The 22,311-nt window shown below is 40.2% G+C and overlaps 1 protein-coding gene and 1 long non-coding RNA gene across 3 annotated transcripts in view; one reads left to right on the forward strand and one right to left on the reverse strand.

Annotated features, from left to right (window-relative positions):
- Positions 1–1,284: 1,284 nt before the first annotated feature.
- lhfpl3 (LHFPL tetraspan subfamily member 3) overlaps positions 1,285–22,311 on the reverse strand; it is a 38,868-nt gene continuing 17,841 nt past the window's right edge. Inside the window, exons 2-4 of one of the 2 annotated variants that reach the window (XM_067491219.1) lie at positions 6,020–6,250; positions 4,270–4,293; positions 1,285–2,876 (exon numbers count right to left, since the gene is read on the reverse strand). In XM_067491219.1, the coding sequence (XP_067347320.1) occupies positions 4,271–4,293; positions 6,020–6,250 (254 nt within the window). In that variant the 3' untranslated portion in view covers positions 1,285–2,876; position 4,270. Of the gene's footprint in view, positions 2,877–4,237; positions 4,294–6,019; positions 6,251–22,311 lie in introns of both variants that reach the window. The other variant, XM_067491218.1, reaches the window with a different exon arrangement.
- Positions 2,376–3,397, forward strand: LOC137107029 (uncharacterized). The gene is made up of 2 exons (XR_010912064.1): positions 2,376–2,608; positions 2,717–3,397. It is a non-coding gene; the product is annotated as an uncharacterized lncRNA (long non-coding RNA).

A 22,311-nucleotide genomic window follows, 5' to 3' on the forward strand; every position in this document is an offset into this window, starting at 1 on the left:
CATTTGGCAGCAGTTGCTGCTCAGGCAACACACCCTTGAGAGTTGCTCTTGAACCATTTTTCGAAATGTGAAATTTTGGTACACGCCTTTCTTACATGCCAGACCCAAACCTGTGAAACTAATAGCTGACTGCTGCAAAAACATCATGCAATTTCTGATCATTTTAAATGAACCCAATTATGTCCATTTATTTAAAACATTTTAACCACTTGGGATTTCCAATAAGTTGAGTTGTGAGCAACAAATACATATGGTTATTAAAATGTGGTTTTTTTTTTGGTCATTTTTATTATGTCTCACATGAACTTTAGTGTCAAATATACACATTTAATTTGATTCCTCATCAGGACAATTCTATACAGAAAAAGTTTCAGAATTCTGACCCCGATTGTCATCTACTACTTAGATCTATCTACTTAGGTATCAGGAATTTTACATCATGATTTGGCAGAAAAGCACAAGAAGTTCTTCTCATCATTTTTGGTACAGAGAAACAGAACTTGTCAAGTTAAACATAACACCTGAAAGAATAGATTATAGCACAGGAACCATTTACACTTGCTGTAGAGAAGATTGCTGTCACACTGAAAAGTATTATTTGTTAAAGAAGGTGTTGGATGAGTAATTTACCATTTTGAGAAATACACATATTAGCTTTCTGGAGAGAAACTAGATAAGACTGATACAACTCTCATTTCTGTCCATTTGTTACATGCTTTATGTATTGTGCCACCATATTTAGATAGGGCCATAAGTCATTTCTGTTCGGCCACATGTACTAAAAGGTCCGTCATTTTTTATTTATTTACAGGATTTTGTTTGGATTATTGGATTAAATTTAAAAAGAAATGGAAGATATTTAGGAGCTTTTCAATGCCTCATAGAATGCAATAAATACCTGTTTCACAATCAAACTAACCCCAATTCATATGATAATGGGACATATTGATGCAGTAGAACCGTTAAACATAATCAACACAACCTGGAGCTTGATAAACAACAGAAAATGTATAGATGGCTCCGCAGATCCTACTGTAATTAACGTCCGCATGTGGGCTTTTCATAACATATAGCTAACAAACAGATTTTGCAGACAGTTGTTAAACACATTTTATACGTAACATTACTGCCTGAAAAGACGCATTTAGAGGAGACAGAAATCACTGCTTTTTAATCCCTGACGTCTGTAACTATGGTAACGGGATGTTGCGGGTTACTAACCCCGAGTGTAGCGCCCCTTAGGTTAGCTTAGCTAGCAGACTGGAAACAGTGGGCTGCTGAAGCTTTTTTTTATTTTTTTTTTTTATTTTTTTTTTTTATTTAACAAATATGTTGTTTATCGTTTGGCTAAGCGACAGAAAAAGAATCGACTGTTAAATCATCAATTTTATGACTTTCATCTTAGGTGTTGCGACCATTTCTGGAACGTAACCAGGAGAGAAGTTTGCTCACGTAGCGTTAGCTAGCGTGTCAGGCTATTTCTTAGCGCTTCTTTCAAAGCTAACTGAAGTTTTTACTCCCTATGTCGTCAACGCTAACTCACATGTGTCCGTCGCTGAGCTTTCCGTGTGTTGACAGGCGGATTCTCACCACTGTTCATAAGAGTGTGCTAGCTGAAGCTAAGCTAACAATGCTCCCTCGCTTACGCATTGAACGGACGGTGACGTGGTCCTGATCTTCTCCTCTACACCTGCTACTTAAAGGCGACTTTATCGGTTTTCAACCACCCTATGCCTTCTCTAAATTAAAATATTTCTCTTTTTTTTTCCGTTACTTTTTTTTTCCAGCTGAAATACTCCTCCAAGTGGCACATTTTGGAGCTTTTTTTAAATGTACATAAAAAAGGGGGGTTTTCATGTAGGTTCCTTGTATGCGTGTGCATCTTTTTAGCTGCGAAACAAAAGATACAACATTTATCCAGCCGTGTTTCATGTCCAGTTTAGCTTTGCTGCCTTTTTAGTTCTCCACAATACTGTCAGATTACAAGATACTGTATGGCACACACTAATAATGAACCAGCGGCTTAGTCTACATTTCAAAGTCAAGACAAAGTACATGGACATAATCAACACATAGTAATACACAGATTATAGACTTGATACAATTTCACTTATTTAGTGCACTTGTATTTTCAAACTGTTTTTGCAAAGTTTTGTCACCAGCAAAACCTCTAATTACTACCTCTTGATTCTATCACATTAAACATTTATTATAATAAAACGTAGCACGGTGGTTCTGCTTATTTATCCAGCCTATAATTGTCTTCAGTCCTCACTTTGCTGAAACCACTCTCCTTCAAATCGAAATGTCAAGCAGTGTCACAGCCAAACCACTTTATGTAGGCAGTTTGTGCATTTGATAAGAAAGAAGAAGTGACAGCTTTGACCTCGAGTCTGTTAAGTCCTTATTTGTGCCGGTCAAAGTCTGGTTAATTTGTTGTGATTTAATTCGATCTGAGTGCCCACTGCTCTGATGTGTTTGTCCAACGAGTATCCTGGAGCTGATTTACTGCATTTTGTGTTTGTTTGTTTTTTTGTTGTTGTTTTCAGCTGAACCTATGGCACCGTCAGCCTTCCTCACATCCACACACAGAACATTGCAGTTTCGGGTAAGATGAAGCAGTGACATACCAACACAGGGTAAACTCGGACAAATTCGCTGTAAGAATTCATCCCGCAAAAATAAGCAGGTCTGAAACAAATGACATATTTTACAGGGGGAGTTTGAGGGAAGACAAGTGGTATCCTGGTCTTCCCCACGAGGTGGTGTGGCCACTTCCAGACCTTCTCCTACACAGCAGCTCTGCATCCCCAGCCAGGATGGACCACGAGAAGGAAGCTGGATCCTGAAGTATCAACACATTTAGGCAGCAAGACCTGCAAGAGATGAGACAAATAATGTTGAATCTGCAGGATTTAATATTCTGTAAAATAGTAGATCAGTTATTCCCTCTGGTTTGTGTAATTGATTAAGCCTAACAAATACTCTGAAACACTTCTGCTTCCTCGTAATACGTTTATGAAAAAAAAGCAGAAACATAGGTAAGAGTAGGTTGGCAACTCCATGGAGCACTGAGCTCCCACATAATTCACTTACACTTTTGCATTTAAACTGTGATTTTTTTCACTTAGGGCTTAAATGCACAAGCGTCTCTACAGCTGTCGTGAAGGAAATGTCGGCTCCCCGTTTTCCCAATGAGAGAATTCAGATTCATGAAAAAGCATCAGCATCAACACATACAGACAAATTCAAATTACTTGTTGATTAAAGAACAAATTATTTTTTTAGATGCTAAATCTGCGTTATTACAAAATATAATTACCTAACTTATTTGTTTTTAGATTTATTATTGAACACTTTGATTTAACTTATGCTGAATAAAAAAATAAACATACAACTGGATGATGATGATATTTTTTCTTGTTACTGATTGCTTCCGAAACATAAAAGCATGTTTAAAATCACTGGTCCAGGCAAATGGTTTCAAACCTGAGTCCAGTGTGATTCACTCAGGTTGTCACCGATCTAATCTCTAATTTGCCCCTGAAAATCTCTGAAGAGACATCTTACAAGACTGAACCACTAAAAAACAAAACTCACAGAACTACAAATGAAACTATCGTGTGTTGGCAATGTTCCCAAATCAATGTAGGAAAAACATTTCACCAATTAAGAGAAAGAAATGGATATGGTCTCAGATCAATTCCTCATGGAAGCCTCTTGGGCTCAACGTGCCTAATTTATAAATTTAAAATGCTTCTCTTTTCAAAAGTGTATTTTCCAAATCTCCCCCTCTATTTCACAAATATTTCAATTCAGACATATTTTGGGGAGGAGACTGGATGATAACTGCAACTGGGAAGGCATCTCGTAGTACTTTTAAATTCCACTGCCCTTCGTTAACATTTTTCCTACATATGCATCACCTTGATGGGATGTTGCAGCGATATGTAAAAAATGGAGTCTTGAATCTTCATATGTCACTCTGTGTGCTCAAACTCACAAGTCTCATTCAGAGTTGGGCCCAAGGCCGTGGGGCATAGATGCCACTGTTATTGTAGCCGTGAGAAGGTTTTAACCGCCAAACTGGGTTTTTAAACGCTGATTCTGATATTTGTTTTACTCAGTTTGTGTTCTCGGAGGGCATAAGTACAAAAACGAGGAATAAAATAGATGATAAAATAGATGTGTAAAGTGTCAATGAATGACTCAGACCTTTCACTTATCACATGCTTACCTGTGTCCGTGAGAGTATTAACATTACCAGACCTTATATGGCGTTGTTACTGCTCTCTGTGGGGACACAAACAGAGTTTAATGTAGAGAGGATACTTTTACATTTTAACCAGCAGGTGGCGGTATCACATAACGCTATCAGTTGCTTTATGGAGGCCACAGCTATAGAACTAAAAAAAAATCCCTATGATGTTTCATAACTTGAACAGGTGTCACTATCCATCCTCCATGAGTGACCTGATAAGGAAAACATCCCGTCTGAACTTAATCTGCGGTTTGATGAAGCCTCCATTTTTACTGCTAGCCTCATATTTCTTGTAAATCTGCCTCCCTTTCTCGCTCAGCTTGCTCCTCGGCTCATTATCCTCCCTCTCTCTGTCTTGTCCTGCCTCTCCAGTCTCACGGTTGATAATGGCTTCTTCCTTCCAGTCACTTTGCTTATAGGAGCTAACAGGCGACTGTGTCCTGGCTGATAGGGTGGCTGTGATTCATTTAGACAGGCTGGCAGCAAGCTGTGTAAACAGCCATTAGTAATTCATGACTCCGTCCAGCATCCCCAGGCTTCAATTAACCCTTGCTTTTGGTGCATTCTTCCTCTCAGTCACCCATCCTTCTCCCTCGCCCCTCATTGCTTTTCATCTGCTTCCTGCTTTATCTGTATTCTCCTCTCCCTCCTACCTCCTCGCTTGTTTAAATCATTTTCTTTGGGTCCGAGTGCAGTTGTCTTCTTGCCCAATAAAAAAAATAGAAAATCTCAATGAAGCAGAAGCAAGCGAAAGCGGCCGAGCATCTAATCAATCTAATGCATGCAAATTAATAACTTGTGCATGTGGAATTAGGTGAATAATTTTAAATTTCAAGCTGGCTGTGGGATGTGTTGTATGGCAGCAGGAATCAGATGGTGCTTTGATGTGTCCTGTCTCAGATTAAACTTGAATGGAAAACACAAATGACCGTGTGCCAGAAGCGTGGATTTAAGTGAGAAATGTTATATTTTCAAGCTTAGGAAACCAAAAAAACAAAACAAAACAAACAAACAAAAAAAATCACTATTTTTGACTTGACTTCGATCTTACAACTTATAAACAACACTGTCTCCTACAAATTACATTTTTACAGCCCTATATTTTTTCCCCCAATTGATTTGAGGTGACTTAAAAGACTTCTATTACACTGCCTCAAGCCGAAAGTAGATTTAAAACTAACATTAACAGAGCAGAGCAGGCAGTCGTGTCAGTATTCAAATAGATTTTTAAAATAGGTTCTGGGGAGCTTGCTTTGTTTTGACAACAACCTGGATCATTTCAGGTGTAATGAGACTTTTATTTTTTTTCCTTCCAAACTGTTGCTGCTAAAGAACATCCACATGTTATCACAAAATGGCTTCAGAAAAATAAACTATTAATTTTAATAGCTTTGGATTGAAGAGGAGTGTCATGAGAATAGTGCATGAATGACTAATGGATCATTCGGTGCAGTTTCCCCCTCATCACTGTTTGCATACATTATGAGTATGAGCTTGGATGCAGAGTTTTGCTCCCATTCAGCTGTTAGTTGGCCATTGATAAAGATAAGACCTGGCTCAAGTTTGGTGTTCCAGTTTGTCTTACCAACCTCACCCACATTGTCACATTCAAACATAAAAGTTCACACTATAGTGTGAAAAAAACGCTGCATGTTTTATCTTTTAAGCTTTATCTTAAAATGAACCAGTGGGGCCGGGAAGAGCCAAGAAAAACAGAAAAAACTACACAGAAGAAGGTAGGCAGGCAGGTGTTCTTACTGTCTCCCAGCAGCTCCTCGGACATGAGACTGTCCTGGCGGTTTCCGAGAACGAAAGCCAGGAATGAGAGGATGAGAGCATCCATGATGCCCATGATGGCCAGGATATAAGCCCAACGCACCGAGCAGGCGCCCAGGGTATATTTGTCTGTTTGCTCTCCGCACATCCGCTTCACCTCGTCACTGTCCCAGCCGTCCGGGTAGATCATGCAGCCCAGGATCAGACATGTGCCTGCATCAGGAGGAAGACATGACAAGTCAGGGTTTTTAGAATAGCTTATTGGCTACCAAGTGAGGCCTCTAGGTTGGATGTGGTCCACTTTGTAAATCCAATAACACACTGCATTTAAAAAAAATGCATAAGTGAGGTTTACAGTATTTAGAGAAAAACTGTTGTGTAGGGAGTTTAGGTTTGATATATAGTAAATAAAATGCAAATTTATATTGGATGTACCAGAGGATATAAATCTTGACAAATAAGCAGGAAGTATTCTAAGGACAGCGAAACAAATGCCGATAAATAGATCAAATGAAATAATGCTTTACTAAAATATTCTTTTAATTTAGAGCAATTAGCTTTAGGATGATGCACATTATAGTTTTGCCATGTCATTGAGTGCAAATTGTGTAAACAAACATGAAAGCTCACAGTGATTCCCAACCAGCAGTGTTTGTTCCTCAGGGGGCAACTGTGCAGATGGCTGATGGAAAGCTCAGCTAATTATCTCGAATGCACTCAACAGAATGACCAAAAATTCATTTTTTTTAAAATTTTTTATATTTTAACAAGATTGGAGCAATACTGCGGTTTAGTGAAAACAACAACAAGAACTTGTAAAGATGTCCGTTAGGTTTAACAGCCTGTAACAGTCAGAAAAATTAAAATAGTTAAATAAAAGTGACAAACATATTGAAATTGAAAAAGACTAATCAAATACTTATCTAGAAGATGCTGATAACTATTGAATTAGTCTGAAGATATTAAGAAGATAGCGTTTTGCTTTTTCAATAGTTTATCCAGTTTTTTTTTTAGGTAAGTGGATAAACGTCTTATTTATCTAAATGTAATAGAAAAAGTTGCACAAATTAGATCAAAGTAATGGAAGAATTAGTGTAAACTAACCACAAGTAGCTAAGCAAACTTAGTTAACGGTTGAAATACAATAGCTCAAACCAGGTTGGCTAGAAGTAAACAGTTGAAAACGTTAACTAGGATAAAAGAGAAATGGGTTATATTATGGGCACATATTGTGTTAATAAATAGCCAACGCTAAATGATATGAATATGTGGTGAGAACATCCTTCTGCTCCTAGAGAGCAACCGGAGCAATGCAACCAAATTATTGTAAACTATCTTCACATTAACTAATAGTGGATAGTAATAATACATTCAGTTCATAATTCATATTCATTCTTAAAATGTGAAGAACACTGTAGGTGTTGCAGATGAAGTAGTGTGAAGTTAATCGGAAACTGCTGTAGCTGTACATCACACTGCAATTAAAGATTATGCTTAGAAGACAGAGACAGAAGAAGACATCAAAGAGGAAACAAGGTGACAGCAGCTCAGACACAGGACAGAGAGGTGAGGAAGAAGGCAGAAGGAAAACGTGCTGCCACATGTCACAGCAGCATGTGGTGAGTCGGGTGCCTTCATTAGCCGTCTGCTGCACGGCTGACAATGACAGACTGTTAGAGAGCAGAGTCATCTAACAACACTTCTGCTGCCAGCACGGAGCTGCTTTCACACTCAGTCAATCAAGTCAGTCACATCATCTACGGGTCTGAGAGGTCTGTGTTTATTTGTTGACCCCGCTGCCGAAAGATAAATCACAATGTGGATTTTGAAATTTAAATTAAAGGGACATTTCACCAATTGCACACGATCCGTTGTTTGGCTTTAGAGGGAGCTTTTTGCAAAGTCTGGCATTTTTTTTTTTATTTTACAAAGAACTTGCAGAGGCATGTAGTTTGAAAGTAATGGGAATTCACCATGCAGGGTGGCTGTGTAGTGCGGGATCCATGACGTTGGGATATTGAGTTAAATTAACGACCAACGTATCTCTTTACCTTACTCTTCGACCAATGTGTGTGTCTTTGTGATCAATGTGCTTCTCTTGTGTGCATTTTGTGTCTTTTGGGTCATTTTGCGCAAATTTTACATTTTTCTTCACGCGTGGTCATTTGACGCCTTGTTGTTCTGTGTCTTTGCGTAGTTGCATTTCATAGTTGCTGGCTTGATCTTCCTACACGGAATGCAACCATCAAAAATCAGTCACTTAGTTGCCCCCTTTGATTTGTTGGGCCCTTTTGCCTGCATCCATCAGCCCTGTTCAATAAGCTTTCAGTGTCTATAGTAGATAACTGTGAGTAAGGGTACAGTTGTATAAGGCCTACTTTTGATGATAGAGCTAATGATTGTATAGCACTCTAATTTTAGCTGCCAGCAGATTAACCAAATAGAAGATCCCCAGAAATGTCAGAGATTTGACTCCCTTCCTGCTCTTCCTCTTGCACATCTCAGCCACTATAATGCCAAGGGCTTCAGAAGTGAGACAGAGACCTTTTCTACGGTCTATGACATGAGAGGTGACAACAAGGGTGAGTCAGGGCTCCCCCGCTGTGACCTTCTTTCCCTCTCATCTGTTTTTCAGTTAGTCATGAGTGAAATCCTTCCCTAAAACAAGCTACTGTAATAATAAGCAGTAGTGATATAAAAGCTCTCTAATCCACACGACTGCATTTCCCAGGAGGCAGTGAGTCGATTGAGTTTCCTGCTGCTGAGATTGGAGATCAATTTTCTCAGAGCAAACAGTGAAAAAAAGCAGTCTAAAGCAGCATTGGGTTGATGTGAATCCATTTCTGTACATTATACAGGGTTTACTTTGATTCAGTGTTGCAAAATGAACCTGTATTTTTTTAAGCTTATTTTTGAGAAATGAAACTTCTTTACATTTTATTTCCCCCCAGATACAAACTTTCCAGTTCCAACAGACATTTCAAGCGTGATTTTGTTGACTCCTTATTAACCAAACAAAACTTGATAGAGTGCAAGAATGTGTGTGTTACTGACAATAAAAAGTCTGGCAACAAGGCAGGGTGACTATTATCTATTCCTAGGACTGTTTAGCATAATACTGTCATGTTTCTGAAAAATTGTTATTCACTAAAAACTCTACAAAAGTACAAAAATGTATTCATGCATTTTAATATGTAGGTGAATGTGGAATTCTGATTATTGACTCTTATAATCATTATAAAATAGACTTTTATACATTAACAAAACACTCAACTTTGACCATGTCTTCCACAGAAAACTAGTGTTGATTAGAGGATGTGGTTCAATCCACACGCCTCTCTCCTGTGTACACAACCTGCTCTTGCAGACTTTCCAGCTGCAGTATTAATAGAATGAGCTGAACTACATGCTGTCTCTATGGCAAATCTTAAATCTCCTGCGGAGTTTGAGTCAAAGAGAAGTACAGGAGATCAAAGACACACCAGGTTTGGTGCTTTCTGACTCATCTGAATGCCTCAAGATGTCCATTCCTATGCTGTGGTTGTTCAGGCTTCAGCTTCAAGTAGCTGCAAGTTCATGCCACCGAAACCCTATTGCTCACTCTTTGCATATAGGTACAAAAGAAATGTAAATTCGGGCTGATCTCATCATCCTTTTAGCTTGCTACAGTATCTTCAGTTCCTAAACGATTCCTGCAAAAACACTAAATGTACTGAAAGTAATCTTTGTGCTTCGGAAGGCAAGTAATTTATTTTTCTGCTGTTATCTGCAAAGCTGAAAAAGCTCAAACAAAATTCTACCCTCAAAACTGTCTCTAAAGTAGGCTGAGGGCCATCTTTTATCTTTAGAGGGGTTGTTGTGTTTTTAGGCTTACACGGAAATGTCGTGTAGCTACCTACAATTCTACAAAATGGCATGCAGCTAAAGTATAAAGCGCAGTAACAACAGGGATGTGCCAACGGGGTCAGTCTCTTCATCTCCTGATAAATAAATTCCCCTCATCTCAACATTGCTGCAGTCTTCTCCACCGCAGCGGGAAAGCAGCAGCCTGCACACAATCCCTGCCATAAATAATAAAATACAACGAGGAATCATGTCAGCTCATTTTGAGTCTTCAAATGAGTGATGTTTTCCAACTGCACAACCTAAAAGCTCAGGGTAACATTTATATTGGCAGCAAAACCGCTGAGTTTTCCAGGCTTGAAACATTCCACACAATTTAGGTCGACTGAAAAAATGTGGTTCTTCATAAATGCTCAAGACAGGTTTCTTCACCGAAGGCTTCATTCAGGGTGGTATTACTCTGACACTGCAGGAGGTGGGTAGTAATGAGCCCAGGTTCACTCTGGACTCCTGCTCTGCACCATCGACAGAAGACAAGGTCAATTATGGAGCAGAGCTACGTCTCATTCTGTCACTTCTCTCAAGAGACTTCAGGTCAGCCACTCTTTGGTCAAGTCAGTATCTTAGACCGGAAATACCGTGAGGTCCTAGATGGTAATGGGTTTGGCTTTGGCTACATATTTCTATGTTTCCATTTTCGTTTCTTTGTTTTCTCAGTTGATATTAACTGAGAGCTGAATTTAAGGGCAAAAAGTTGTATAAGAAATTTCAGTGTACTCGTACTCTGGATGTGACGACAACTTTAACCACTGGAGGGTCAGCAGGACCCGCCCCTCTCTGACTCACTGATCACCTAAAAATAGCTAACATTTGCTTATTTTCTCCAGTTTTATTCATTGTAGAATTAGTATATGTAATACATACGTCAACAAATTATTAAAAACAGATTAATACTGTATATAAATAAACTTGTTAGGTGTACGTAGCACCTGCAGCCGTCTGTCGTACATGGTGTCATCCTCTGAAGCTTAAAACATGAACTTCAGCTCACAAAAAGTCAGGAAAAACCCCAAATGTAACTTCTTCTGGTAATATGTTTCATTCATATACTGTTTAGCCTTGAACATACCCTGTAAATCCATCAAACATACCTACAATTCAAGCTGATTTTGAACCTAATGTAAAGATGCATCATACATAGAAATAGCAAAACACTGAATTGAGTTTTATCAGACACTAAACTCCACATATTACCAGTGTAATCCGGACCAGGAGCTGTCCGTCCACTGTGGTGCTGAATCTCAACCAGGAGACGTTATGTTTCAGCACTGTCATCTTCTCTAGCAGACTCTCTCATCTGCTACTGTGGAATAATGAAAACCCCCATTTTGGTTGAAAACTGTTAAAAACAACCACAACACCAGAATGTAACAGTAACCTGTAAATATGATTTTTAATATAATAAATATTAAATGTAGTTAAGCTCATTTTCACTTGTACATCTGAATAAAAACATCTTGTTTTTGACTTTGATGATACCCAGTTGTAATACAAAAACATATAATCAATCTCCAGAAAATAAAAAATAATGCAACACGAATAATCTCAAACAGTCTACACAGAGGTGGTTGGATTTTGTCACTGCACCTTTATTTCCCGTATATTATCAATATTGTACTTGGAATCAAATTTCTTGTTAGTAATTTGGCTGTTTTAGTGTAATTCTATTGTACTGACTTAATTTCTGCTCCACTCTTTTTAAACGTTCTGGTGCTTCTCATTCTCCTGTATAAGTTAAGGTGTATATGTGTGTGCTTCAGGAGACAGTGGTATAGTGGCTGGATCTCAGTAGATAATACTCACCACATCAGACATTGCGGATATAATAACACTGATATGAGCAGCCTCTTAGTGGTTTTGAATGGCCCTGATTTCTCTCTCTCTCTCTCTCTGCAGACACATTTGTCTTTGTAAGGACATTTTCTATTTTCCATAGCCCATAGTCCAACACTGAGTCTAACTTTAACACTAAAACTAAGTGAAATGAAATGTCTTCATAACAAACTAAAATTTACCCTCCACTCACACAGACACACACTCTCTCTTCCTAGCTGACAGCTGGGGACAATCAAAGGAGGAGGCATCATAATCCAGACCTCTGTGTCCAATTGCCACATGCTGTTGCACATGCGCACACATTATTTCTATAGCTGTGAGGACACGTCTTAACACAATGCATTCCCCAGCCCCTTACCCTCAGTCAATCCATCCCCACTAAAGGCCTAAGCCCAAGTCTTCCCCTAACATAACTCTAACATTAACCTCAAGTCTTGACACTCAAACAGCCATTTGACATTGTCAGGACAAGCCAAGGTGTCCACACACACACACACACACACACACACACACACACACACACACACACACACCCCAGCCACTCATTACAGGGCATTTCACACCTGAAGCTGCACCCCTCCACTCTTTGCAATTCATCTTCCTTTAAGCGTTATGGTTAATTGGAGCAGTGTGTGTTTGTGTGCGTACATGTGTGTGTGTCCTGGATGGTTGGAGGTGGTTTGACAGGGAAGCAGAAAGCTCATACTGGATGCACTGTGCATGAGCATAAAGGTGAACCATGGCAAATGATATTAATGGGAGTTAATTGGGGCAGAAACTGGCAGATGCAAGAAGGTATAAGGACAACATATGTTTCCCCCCCTATCTCTCCACCCCCAACCCTGATCTTTTCTGCTCCTCAGAGGACTGCCTGTGTGTGTGTATGTGTGTGTGTGAGTGTGAGAGTGTGTGTGTGTGTGAGAGAGAGAGAGAGCTGAGAGATAAGGCAACATGAGTTGCTACATGAATCCTGCTGCATACCTCCAACCTCATAAACACATTTTTCTTTATTGGGTCCACTAATTCACATGGTTTGTCTGTGGTACTGACCACTGGCATTATAGATTAATGAGCTGCTCTGAAGTTGCTGCACTTCCACTTTCATGTTTCAGAATCTCACATGTTGCATGACATGGTTTGGAGAATATCGGGAAATTAAATACATGTGAATATAAACTGAAGCTGCAGATTCTTGTGGTTATCTTGTAGAAATGTCTGCTTTAATGTTGTGAATCATCAGCTTATGCCTCAGTATAAAAAAGAAAAACACACTTTACTCAAGCTAGTAGAAGTATACAAACTAAAAGTAAAAAGTGTAAATAGTTGCCTAAAAATAGATTCCACTACAAGTAAAAGTAACACTTCAAATTATTAACTCAAGTACAAGATGTCACAATTTCAAATACCTAAATACAAACGTACAACTACTCATTAATATGACTATGTGTTCTATTTAGTAGTGAATTTCTTCCTACTGATAACATGAATGTACAAGTTTAGTCCAGGTTTATTCAACAAAGTCTCCAAAAATTAATAATAACTAGAATACAAGGTTTTCTAGTAATTATTTAAAAATAAGGCCCAAAGTAGCATAAAATGGAAATACTCAATGCTCAGTAAAACTGTACTTATGTGCAATACTTGAGTAAATGTATTTAGCTACTTGCCACCTCTGCACGTTACAACTATACTAAAATAACTAAAACTTAACAGAAAAAAAAAGAAGGTTTGAAGTACTGGACACTCAGCCAATAAAAACCAACATAATCAGAGATTTTATATGAGCAGTGGCCGGAGCAACATGCTTCACTCAGAGCCACACCAGGCTCATGAGAGATACAACGGGCAAGCAGCTTAAAGTAAATCAGTTCATGTAACTGTTATAAGCTCAGCTGTGTCTATCCCACACAGGGGGATGTGACAGCAGTAGAAAAACAACCAGTTACCAATATGTGACGAGACAATAAAGTTCCAAAAAACCCCAAAACAAATATAAAAACATATAGAAGTGGAACATCAGTGTCACTTTAATGTTGCAGAAGGTTATGATGGGGCTTATTTTAAGACTTTATGGTGGTAATAGCGAGTTCTTTTTCTCCATCTGGATCAGTAAGTAGTAACTCCGTGGTCTTCAAACAAGTGTATTAAAAGCATAATATGTGCCTCTGAAATGTAGTCACGTTTGAGCAGTAGCAGTCGCAGAAAATACTTAAGTAAATGTTGAGTAAATGTACTTTATACCACAGATTTTAAGTCTACATCACCCACCCTGATATACGTTACAGTTTAAATGGAAACAGTGAGCGTGTGTTAACAGAAAGTGTATATAATTTTAAAGTTAAAGCTCAAAAATGTGAAAATAATAATTATAGTAATAAGGAATAATAGTAGTAATTATAGCAATTATCCAAGTTCCCACTCCAATGACAATTTTATCCTGAAACCAAATATAGTGTTTTCACTTGATCAAAACATGGATGAACTGATAATGGTTAAATAATATTGCAAATAATTTTTATTTCCAACATCACCATCCACTTGCTGCTTCAAAATCTGATACACATGATGATGAATGAAGTTCTGTATATGCTCTTTATATTTATATGCTTGTCTATACAAAAAAATATAAGCACAAACATACTGGCAGGAAAACATCCACTGTTTGTTTCCATTGGAACTGGGTTAATTTCCTACAATGTTGCATTAACACATAACTAAGGATTCTCCATACACTGAACACACCAAACATCAACAACACCGGCTTTTTATGGAAACACCATAAAACGTCGTGACACAGAAAATGATCTGCTATTGCAAACAATGTGAAATTACAAATAATAAATTACAGCTGAAGCTAAACACGGCTGGTATCTCACAACATGGTGGCCATGCATCACGGCGGTAGCTGCTCTGCACTACACACTGCACCAACATTTGACTGGGGTCACTCTGGGCTCTTCTGTATGCAAGCCAGCACACAGGCTGAAGACCGTGCCCTCTTTTCGTTCCCTCTACGCCTCCTACAACAACAACAAAAGGACAACAGCCAACAACCATGTTGTTGTTCTTGTCGCTGCGGGTGAAAAGGAGGGGAGAAGACGACTGAGAGGTGAGGAAGACAAAGCTGCAGAGGAAGAGATGAGATGGGAGTGAGGAGAAGAAGAAGGAGCGAAAAAGAGAGATTAAACTGTGAGACGGGAAACGAGAAGGAGAGAAGTGGTTGATGTGTGGAGCTCAGGCTTAAAATAAAATTAGCGGCTGCATGTTGTTTGCTTGTCAGGATGGGAGGAGAGACAGACAGTCAGGATGTGTGACATGACAGGAAAACAATGAGGAATGAGAATGAGATTATTCAAATCATTAAGTATCCAGACAGAATTTGAGAGTGGGATAGTAACAGGAGACGACGACTGTGTGTGTGTGTGTGTGTTTGAGTGTGTGTTTCACGTGTCATTTTCAGGTGTGATTGAAAACAACCAGACAGGGCAGAGGGAGCAAAGACTGGAGGAATGAGGTAGGAACAAGGGTTACAAGCTTGGAATCCCAATGCGCCTCATTTGAGACATGAAGGGAATGAAAGCGGCGGTTTAAAAATGCAGCGCGAGACGGACAGCGCTCCTCCATCAGAGAGCGACACACAGACAGAAAAAGCACACTTCAAAGACCGAGCAGACAGGCGTCAATCAAGTCAGGGAAGAAAAATTAAACTGGCTAATCCAGTCATTCGGGTTATTGGAAAGCTGAATAATATTTCACTCCGTGTCAAAGTGGAGGTAGTTTGTGAACGATCCTCTGGAGAAGCGAGTGCTATAAAACTGACAATCTACTCATCTCTGAGCAGAAGGAGGTGGAACAAGCTGGAGTCTTTATTACAGCACAAGAGATTTTATGTTTTTAAGAAAAACAGCTCGCATTGATCCAGAGTTGTGCACATCGTTATTCAAACCTAATGTAATAAACAGAAACTCAGCAGAGGACAACTGATCATTTGTTCCCCTTGGTGACTTTATGATTTTCAGTTTTAGCACAATGCAAAACAGTTACGGTGATCATTTAAAAATTAAGGACCACTTTGAATTTCTTGGTGTTAAACAGCTGTTTCTTTGCTAATACCTGGAGCTGCTTAAAGGATGGACTCACCTGAAAAACTGTATCTGTATAAACACTGAAAATTCCTCACACACACACACACACACACACACACACACACACACACACACACACACACTGAACCACGATGGACCCATAGGATGAAGGTGATGGGCTGGCTCAGAGTGTAGGCCTCGTTTGGCGTGTCCATGGCCAATACTTCATTATTTATTACATTTTTGCACAGGACCAGGATCGTGGATTGTGTCCCCCATTGCTTCCATGGACAGGGCTGGTTTATTCAAAATGGTTTATTCATAACCAGTATGAAGAAGAAGAGTGATTAGAGAATTCAAACCCTGTTTCAGTGTCCATAGGGGAACCTGACTGTTGTTTTAGGACGGACTTGGAAAATCGTGATGTCCCCTGCTGTTCCGTTTCGCTTTTCGAAGCTGGCTTACATCTCAATATCAGAATATAAAGGCCGAGGCTACAACTGCACAGTGAGGTCAGTGTCCTCACCAGCTGATGTTGTAAACATCCTAAGGATCCACTAAAGAACAATCAAAGCTGCTACTGTCAACAATGAAAGGGATGTAGTAGCATCCAGGACTGGCTTCATCCCAGAGAGAAAATATCCTATGATGGACAGCTTATTTTCAAAACAGCCTGTTGCCCCCATGGTCTCTGACCCCGTAGATATGTTAAAATCTCCAGATTCTGTTTTACTTTTGCTCCTGTGTTTTGGGTTTTGGAAATGCCACCTTTCCAAAATCTTTGAATCCTGAGTATGTCTCTCACTACAGCCTCATGTGGAAAAATCCACGGCCTCACAAACCCGCCACATTACAACAGCGGCACTAATAGCTGTTTAGGTCTAACAGTGCAAACGACAATGCCAGCTGGGTGGTGCACACAAGCTTTCACTTCTTACCTGTAACTTCACATCATAATACCATGATACAGTACCCGCCATGCATAGTTAAAAGCACTAAACTGGTCCTGGGCATTTGCCTTAAGGGGAGGTAAAACTGTGCTTTTCCTTTCCAAGAAAATCACGGAAGGTAAAGAATTGACAGTGGCTCCCAGCCTCTTCAGGTGAGCAAATGGGAACAAAGTTTGCACAGATGTGATGCTCACAAGTGTGTAAACAAATTAGGATTATTTTAAGACGCCGCCTGTGTCAAAAACCCTTCGGCAAAGTAGCAGAAAGAAAGCTTTTCCTCTTTTATGGATAATCTGCATAAAGGTTATTATAATAATGCTCTTGGGTGGAGGTATTGTTTTCCTGTGCAGATCACTTCTTTAATGCATGAGAACCCCCCCAGCCTACTCCCAAGCTGCATCCAAAAACGGATTGAGGTTTCGTTGCTCATCTTGTTTGAAGTCAGTCCTAGTTGGAATCCAGTTTTCAAGCGAGCTTTAGTTAAAGCTTTCTCTGATTTCTTCGGAGCCCAAAACACGTTCCGGGGCGAGAGGCCGCTCCATGGATGGGGGAGCCGCTGCACGGCCACGCAGACAGACTTCCTGCTGTCGCCACTCCATCTCATTTGGGGTTTATTACGGAGGAGTACGAGCGTCAGGACTGCGCCAGCACATCTACCTCTTTAATCTCCTCTGATGAGTGAAGCATATGGACAACACTCCCTCACTCATGACTGTAATCTGAAGCAGATTTCCAACTCTGTATGTACAGGAGGCAGCTCTCTGAGGAAGAAGGTAGAGGGAGACCTCGAACAAGTGTTAATTAATGAACAGATCCCATGGTGAACCTGGATGTATAAAGCCTTGTATTCTTGCTGTCGGCAAAGCTGAAAATCCTCCTACAGAGATTCAGCATTGCTCAGAGGCTGGAATGTGAGGGGAGAGGTGAGGAATAAAGCAACAGGGATACATTTTATTTTGTCACTCGGAGGCTGAGGAAAAGCCCAGATGGCCACATTTTCTCTACGCCGCTCATTCCAATGATCCCAGGTATGATGCATGTTGGATCAGTCGCTGCTTCTCTCCTCTCTTTTCTCAGATGTGGCGGCAGCATTCTTGAAGTGCAGGACAACTTTGGCAGTTCTTCTGAATCTTTAACGGTTGTCCTTATTTTCTCTCCAAAACTGCCTGGCTTTGAAGTTGGGCCGGGGGGATTGCTCCGCTCCATTTCTGTAACTTCTAATGTGTCTCTGATCTGTGGTGATGGCAGAGAGTACATGTTCTCCTCTTTTTTCTTCCCCCTTCTTTCAAGCCTTCCCCTCCTCCTCTATGTCTTTCTTTCACTGAGCACTAATAGCTGATGATGTGAGGGGAAGAAAAAATACATCAGACCACCGCCTCACTGAGGAAAATCCACCTGGCATGAAAAGAGAAATGCAAGTTGGTGATAAAATTAAACAACGGAGGCATGTTGAGCTCCTTAACCACACATTGGGTCTCACACAAGAACCTCCCGCTCATTTTTAAGGGGCACTAACAAGCAGTTGATGAGATTTTTCTCTGGACAAAAAGGACCCCCGGGCACAGACATTTTGAGTCTCTCTGTGTTCCTTTTACGTTTGGTTTTGCTGTCTATTTTTGGATGCTTTTGTCATTTTTTTAGTTTTTAGTTTGGCCGTGTTATCAGTTTTTAAATACTTTGTATCTGTTTTTAATCAATTTGTGTCTGTGGTCCTTTGATGGCTTAATTTAGTCAATTTATGGCTTTTTTTGTCATTTTGTTTTTGCATCTTTTTTTGCGGTTCCTTTGGTCGTTTTGTGTCTTTTTTTTAAACAAGAAATATGAACTTTAACTTCAGACTATCTGGCCTAGGGCCTAGGGCCTAGGGCCCCCCCCCCCGACCTCTCAGCCCCCTGACCTGTGTCGAGCAGACAAATAAAATTCATGAGACATCGAGAACACAAACAGACCTTTGCACCTTTGCCTTTCCTCACAAGGAAACACACACATGTGACTCAAGAATTATTGTAGCTTCATCAGATTTGATTAAAATATACAATGTATAGGATGTGTGATGAACTTGCTAAACTTTTAGTGTGTTTTTTTAATAAATTAATATTCTCTTCATCATATTGACATTTCTACATCTTCTACATTTAAGTAAATGAGTAGGAACATTCTCACTCTTTAGGCCTCTTTCCAGTATTGAACTCTGTTTTAATGCCTGACGGTTTAACATTAGCTACTGTAGATTTAATACCCGCTACTCTAATATTGAGTGATAATCGTCTGATTGACCTCTTCCCATATTATTCATGGTTGCTGTTCTAAACCGTTTGACCTTATTACTCAATCTTCTTTAGAGAAAGCTGGAATTCGGAGAGAATTTGCAAAAGTCTAATTTTCTAGAGGCCATTTTACAAATATTTGTGGGTTCTTCTGAAATCATTTGGGACAATTTACAATTCCAAAAACCAAGATTCTTTAAAAAAAGTTTAGCTCCTGTTCCCCGTCACTCAGAGTCACTTTGGTCCCAGCTAGTCTTAGGCATGAATGTAATATGAGAGCGGGTGACAGTGTACATTGCCGGTATGTGGACCCAAGAGACTGGGGAGTTTTTCTTATGTCTCTAGACAGACTTGGGACAGTCAGACAGAGTGTTCAGTTCACATACTGGGACTCTATTTTTAGTGGTTGTGTCACATTTAAAAACATGACATGATTCATTTAAAGCTGCTTGAAATATTGTCACTCTTGCATCTAATCACCCATTATGCAGCTGTGATGCTTCACCACTTCAGCGATGCTCCCCCGACCTGCAGCTGTGACCCGGAGCGGACAGATCAACCAAAGCGGGGGTCGTTGAATCCAAACACATCGCCATGGAGATGACTGAGGTACATCAATTCCCTGAGAGAGTGATAGGATGCTGCCAGCAGCAGGAGCGGCGCAAAGCCGTTTCCATGGCAACCGACAAGCTCGGAGGGAGTAGGAGCATTAATGGGTGACTGAGGTGGCTGCGAACATCACTGAAACAACACACGTCTCCTCGCTCCCTCCTCATGCTCAGCCTGTGTTCTCTGATCCGTGACCTTTGAAAAGTGGCGATTGCACACAAACACGCCGCAGATTGAAGAGCAGATGCAACTGTTAACCCACAAACACACACCTGAGAAAACACTTCACTCGCACCTTAAACAGCCTCCTCTCGGTGCAGAGAGGAGTGTTGTTGCTCTGCCGTTTCCCCGGTGCAATGGTAAGTGGGTCCACCGGGACGCAAACAATCCCGCAGCTCACACTTCTTCACTCCCCCTGCTAAGTTTATCAAATAACAACCCTCATTGTGGTGCCACACAGGCACTGGAGCCTTTTGATGTCCTCTCAAGCTCAAACCTCATTTGTATTCTACTTGCTCCCTCAGTTTTCACTAAGCTTTCTTTGATTCAATCCCCCAACCAACAGGTTTTCCAATCTTAACATTGTTAGTCATGTTTTCCACTCAGCGTGGTGCACCTCCTAATTTGCAGCTCAATACTGCTGTTATAATTGTCGATGGATGATCAGTGTAATTAGGCGTCTAACTCAGAGGGGAGCCAGCGGGCGTACACACCTTTAGGCTGATTCTTGAATGGACTTTGGCTTAGTTTGTTCCAATCAGCCTTTGTGGGTATGAGGTAATAGCAGCAGGAAAACATCAGGTAGACATTTCTGACTCAGTAACAGCCGTGATGTTTCCCTTCACTCGACCCGGGCAGCACTTAAATCTTCCACAGAGGCCTCAGACAGTGCAGGAGAGTAATATATTCCAAATGTCATATCTGTATGATTGCTAAAAGGCTGCAGCCATCAAACATCTTCCTCATCCGATATGAGGTTATTGATTGAAGAGAGGATGGGACTGTGGAAATGAAATGCCCTGCTGATGAAGCCATTTGTGGAGAAGCAGATCTAATGGGTCTAAGTTTTGTTTCGGCTCTTTGGGGAGGAAATATTGTTGCACTTTAGCGCTGCAGAGACGACGAGAAAAACTTATTTGTAGGCCATGAATTGGATATTGGAGAAACGGAGGCAGCGAGGAGAGGAAGTACAGTCATTGAGTGCTGGGTTGAGTAAAAAGCTGAGGAAGGAGACTAAATCCATGTAAAGTGCAAAGTTTCATCCAGAGGAAATCTGTCTGAGTGTGACAAAGGGCTGTGGTGCAGCAATGACACAGAAGACTAACTGATGGCATTTCACTGTCATACTAGTAGCATGACACTGAGCATTACTGGAAGTCCCTGTTTGAATTCATCTCTATAGAACACAGTCTGCACTCATTGGACTACACAGCGCAATTGAGAAACTTTTTTTAAATTATGAAGCCATTTTAGATAAACCTCCATAATGAATTTGATTTCGTAACGTGTCAGTCACCTTTAATCACGAGACACATATCTGCTGCCTGTCACAGAGACGTCTAACACTTTAATCCAGCCTATTGCCACAGCCTTTAAACTATATATAGCATTTATCATTTATAAGCAATAAAGCTGCGGTTTATGAAATAATCCTTCAAATAAATAAACAATTTTAATCAGTTTATCAATTTTTAGAAAAGATATGGCCAAATTATATGGCTCCAGCTTATTAAGTGTGAATGTTTTCTAGCTTTCAGTATTCTACAATTGTAAATGGAATATTTTTGCCGTTTTGGGCTGTTTCACGTCTGATGACATCATCTTGGCCTCTGTGGTGATCACACTTCCTGACTTTTTATAAAAACAACAATGAATGACTTGATCAAGAAAATCAAAAGCAGTTCAAAACTGTTTTGTTTTTTTGGGGTAGAAAATGGATTGTGTGGCGTAACCTTCACTGACAATGACTTTACTATTAATCAAGGAGCATTGGAGCATCGTTCACACTCAAACAATGACAGCCAGGTGTCATAACACACCTCTCAGGGAGCCTGGAGTCAAGGAAGACCTGGGCCTGTGAGTGTCAGGCTCCTCGACACCAGCATCACTCATTAACTCAAAACACACACGCACACACACTGAAATAAACATCATTCAAACACTGAGACACACACAGTCAGATGCTTTCAAACGGTTCATTGTGTCCTTGTCCTGCTGCCTCACTCAGGAGGAGAGGAATAAATCAACTGGCTGTCCTCTCCCTTCCCAGCCTAGTGATCAAGAAGATAAACCCACGATGGGAAATCTATAAAGGCTGCCCCTCCTTTGGACTCAGACATGTGAGAGCCAGCAGCAGAAGAAGAGACGTGTTGACAACAGTTAAAGTGCCATAGAGGACAACAATGACATCCACAGTCTCTAATGGATCAAACAGGAGCATCAAGATACGGGTCTTTGATCCTGTTGTTTTGGTTGGAACTATTTTTTTCTCCCCACAGTTGATCACGTTTGTCCTGTCACAGCTAATTTCTCCATCTATCTGCCCTCAGTTCTACACTAATGCCTTTCCTCTGCAGTTCTTTGTTCTACCCCCCTGTACTCACCTGTTCTGAATTACATTCTGA

Source organism: Channa argus, chromosome 21, assembly GCF_033026475.1.
Source record: "Channa argus isolate prfri chromosome 21, Channa argus male v1.0, whole genome shotgun sequence".
Lineage (NCBI taxonomy): Eukaryota > Metazoa > Chordata > Actinopteri > Anabantiformes > Channidae > Channa > Channa argus.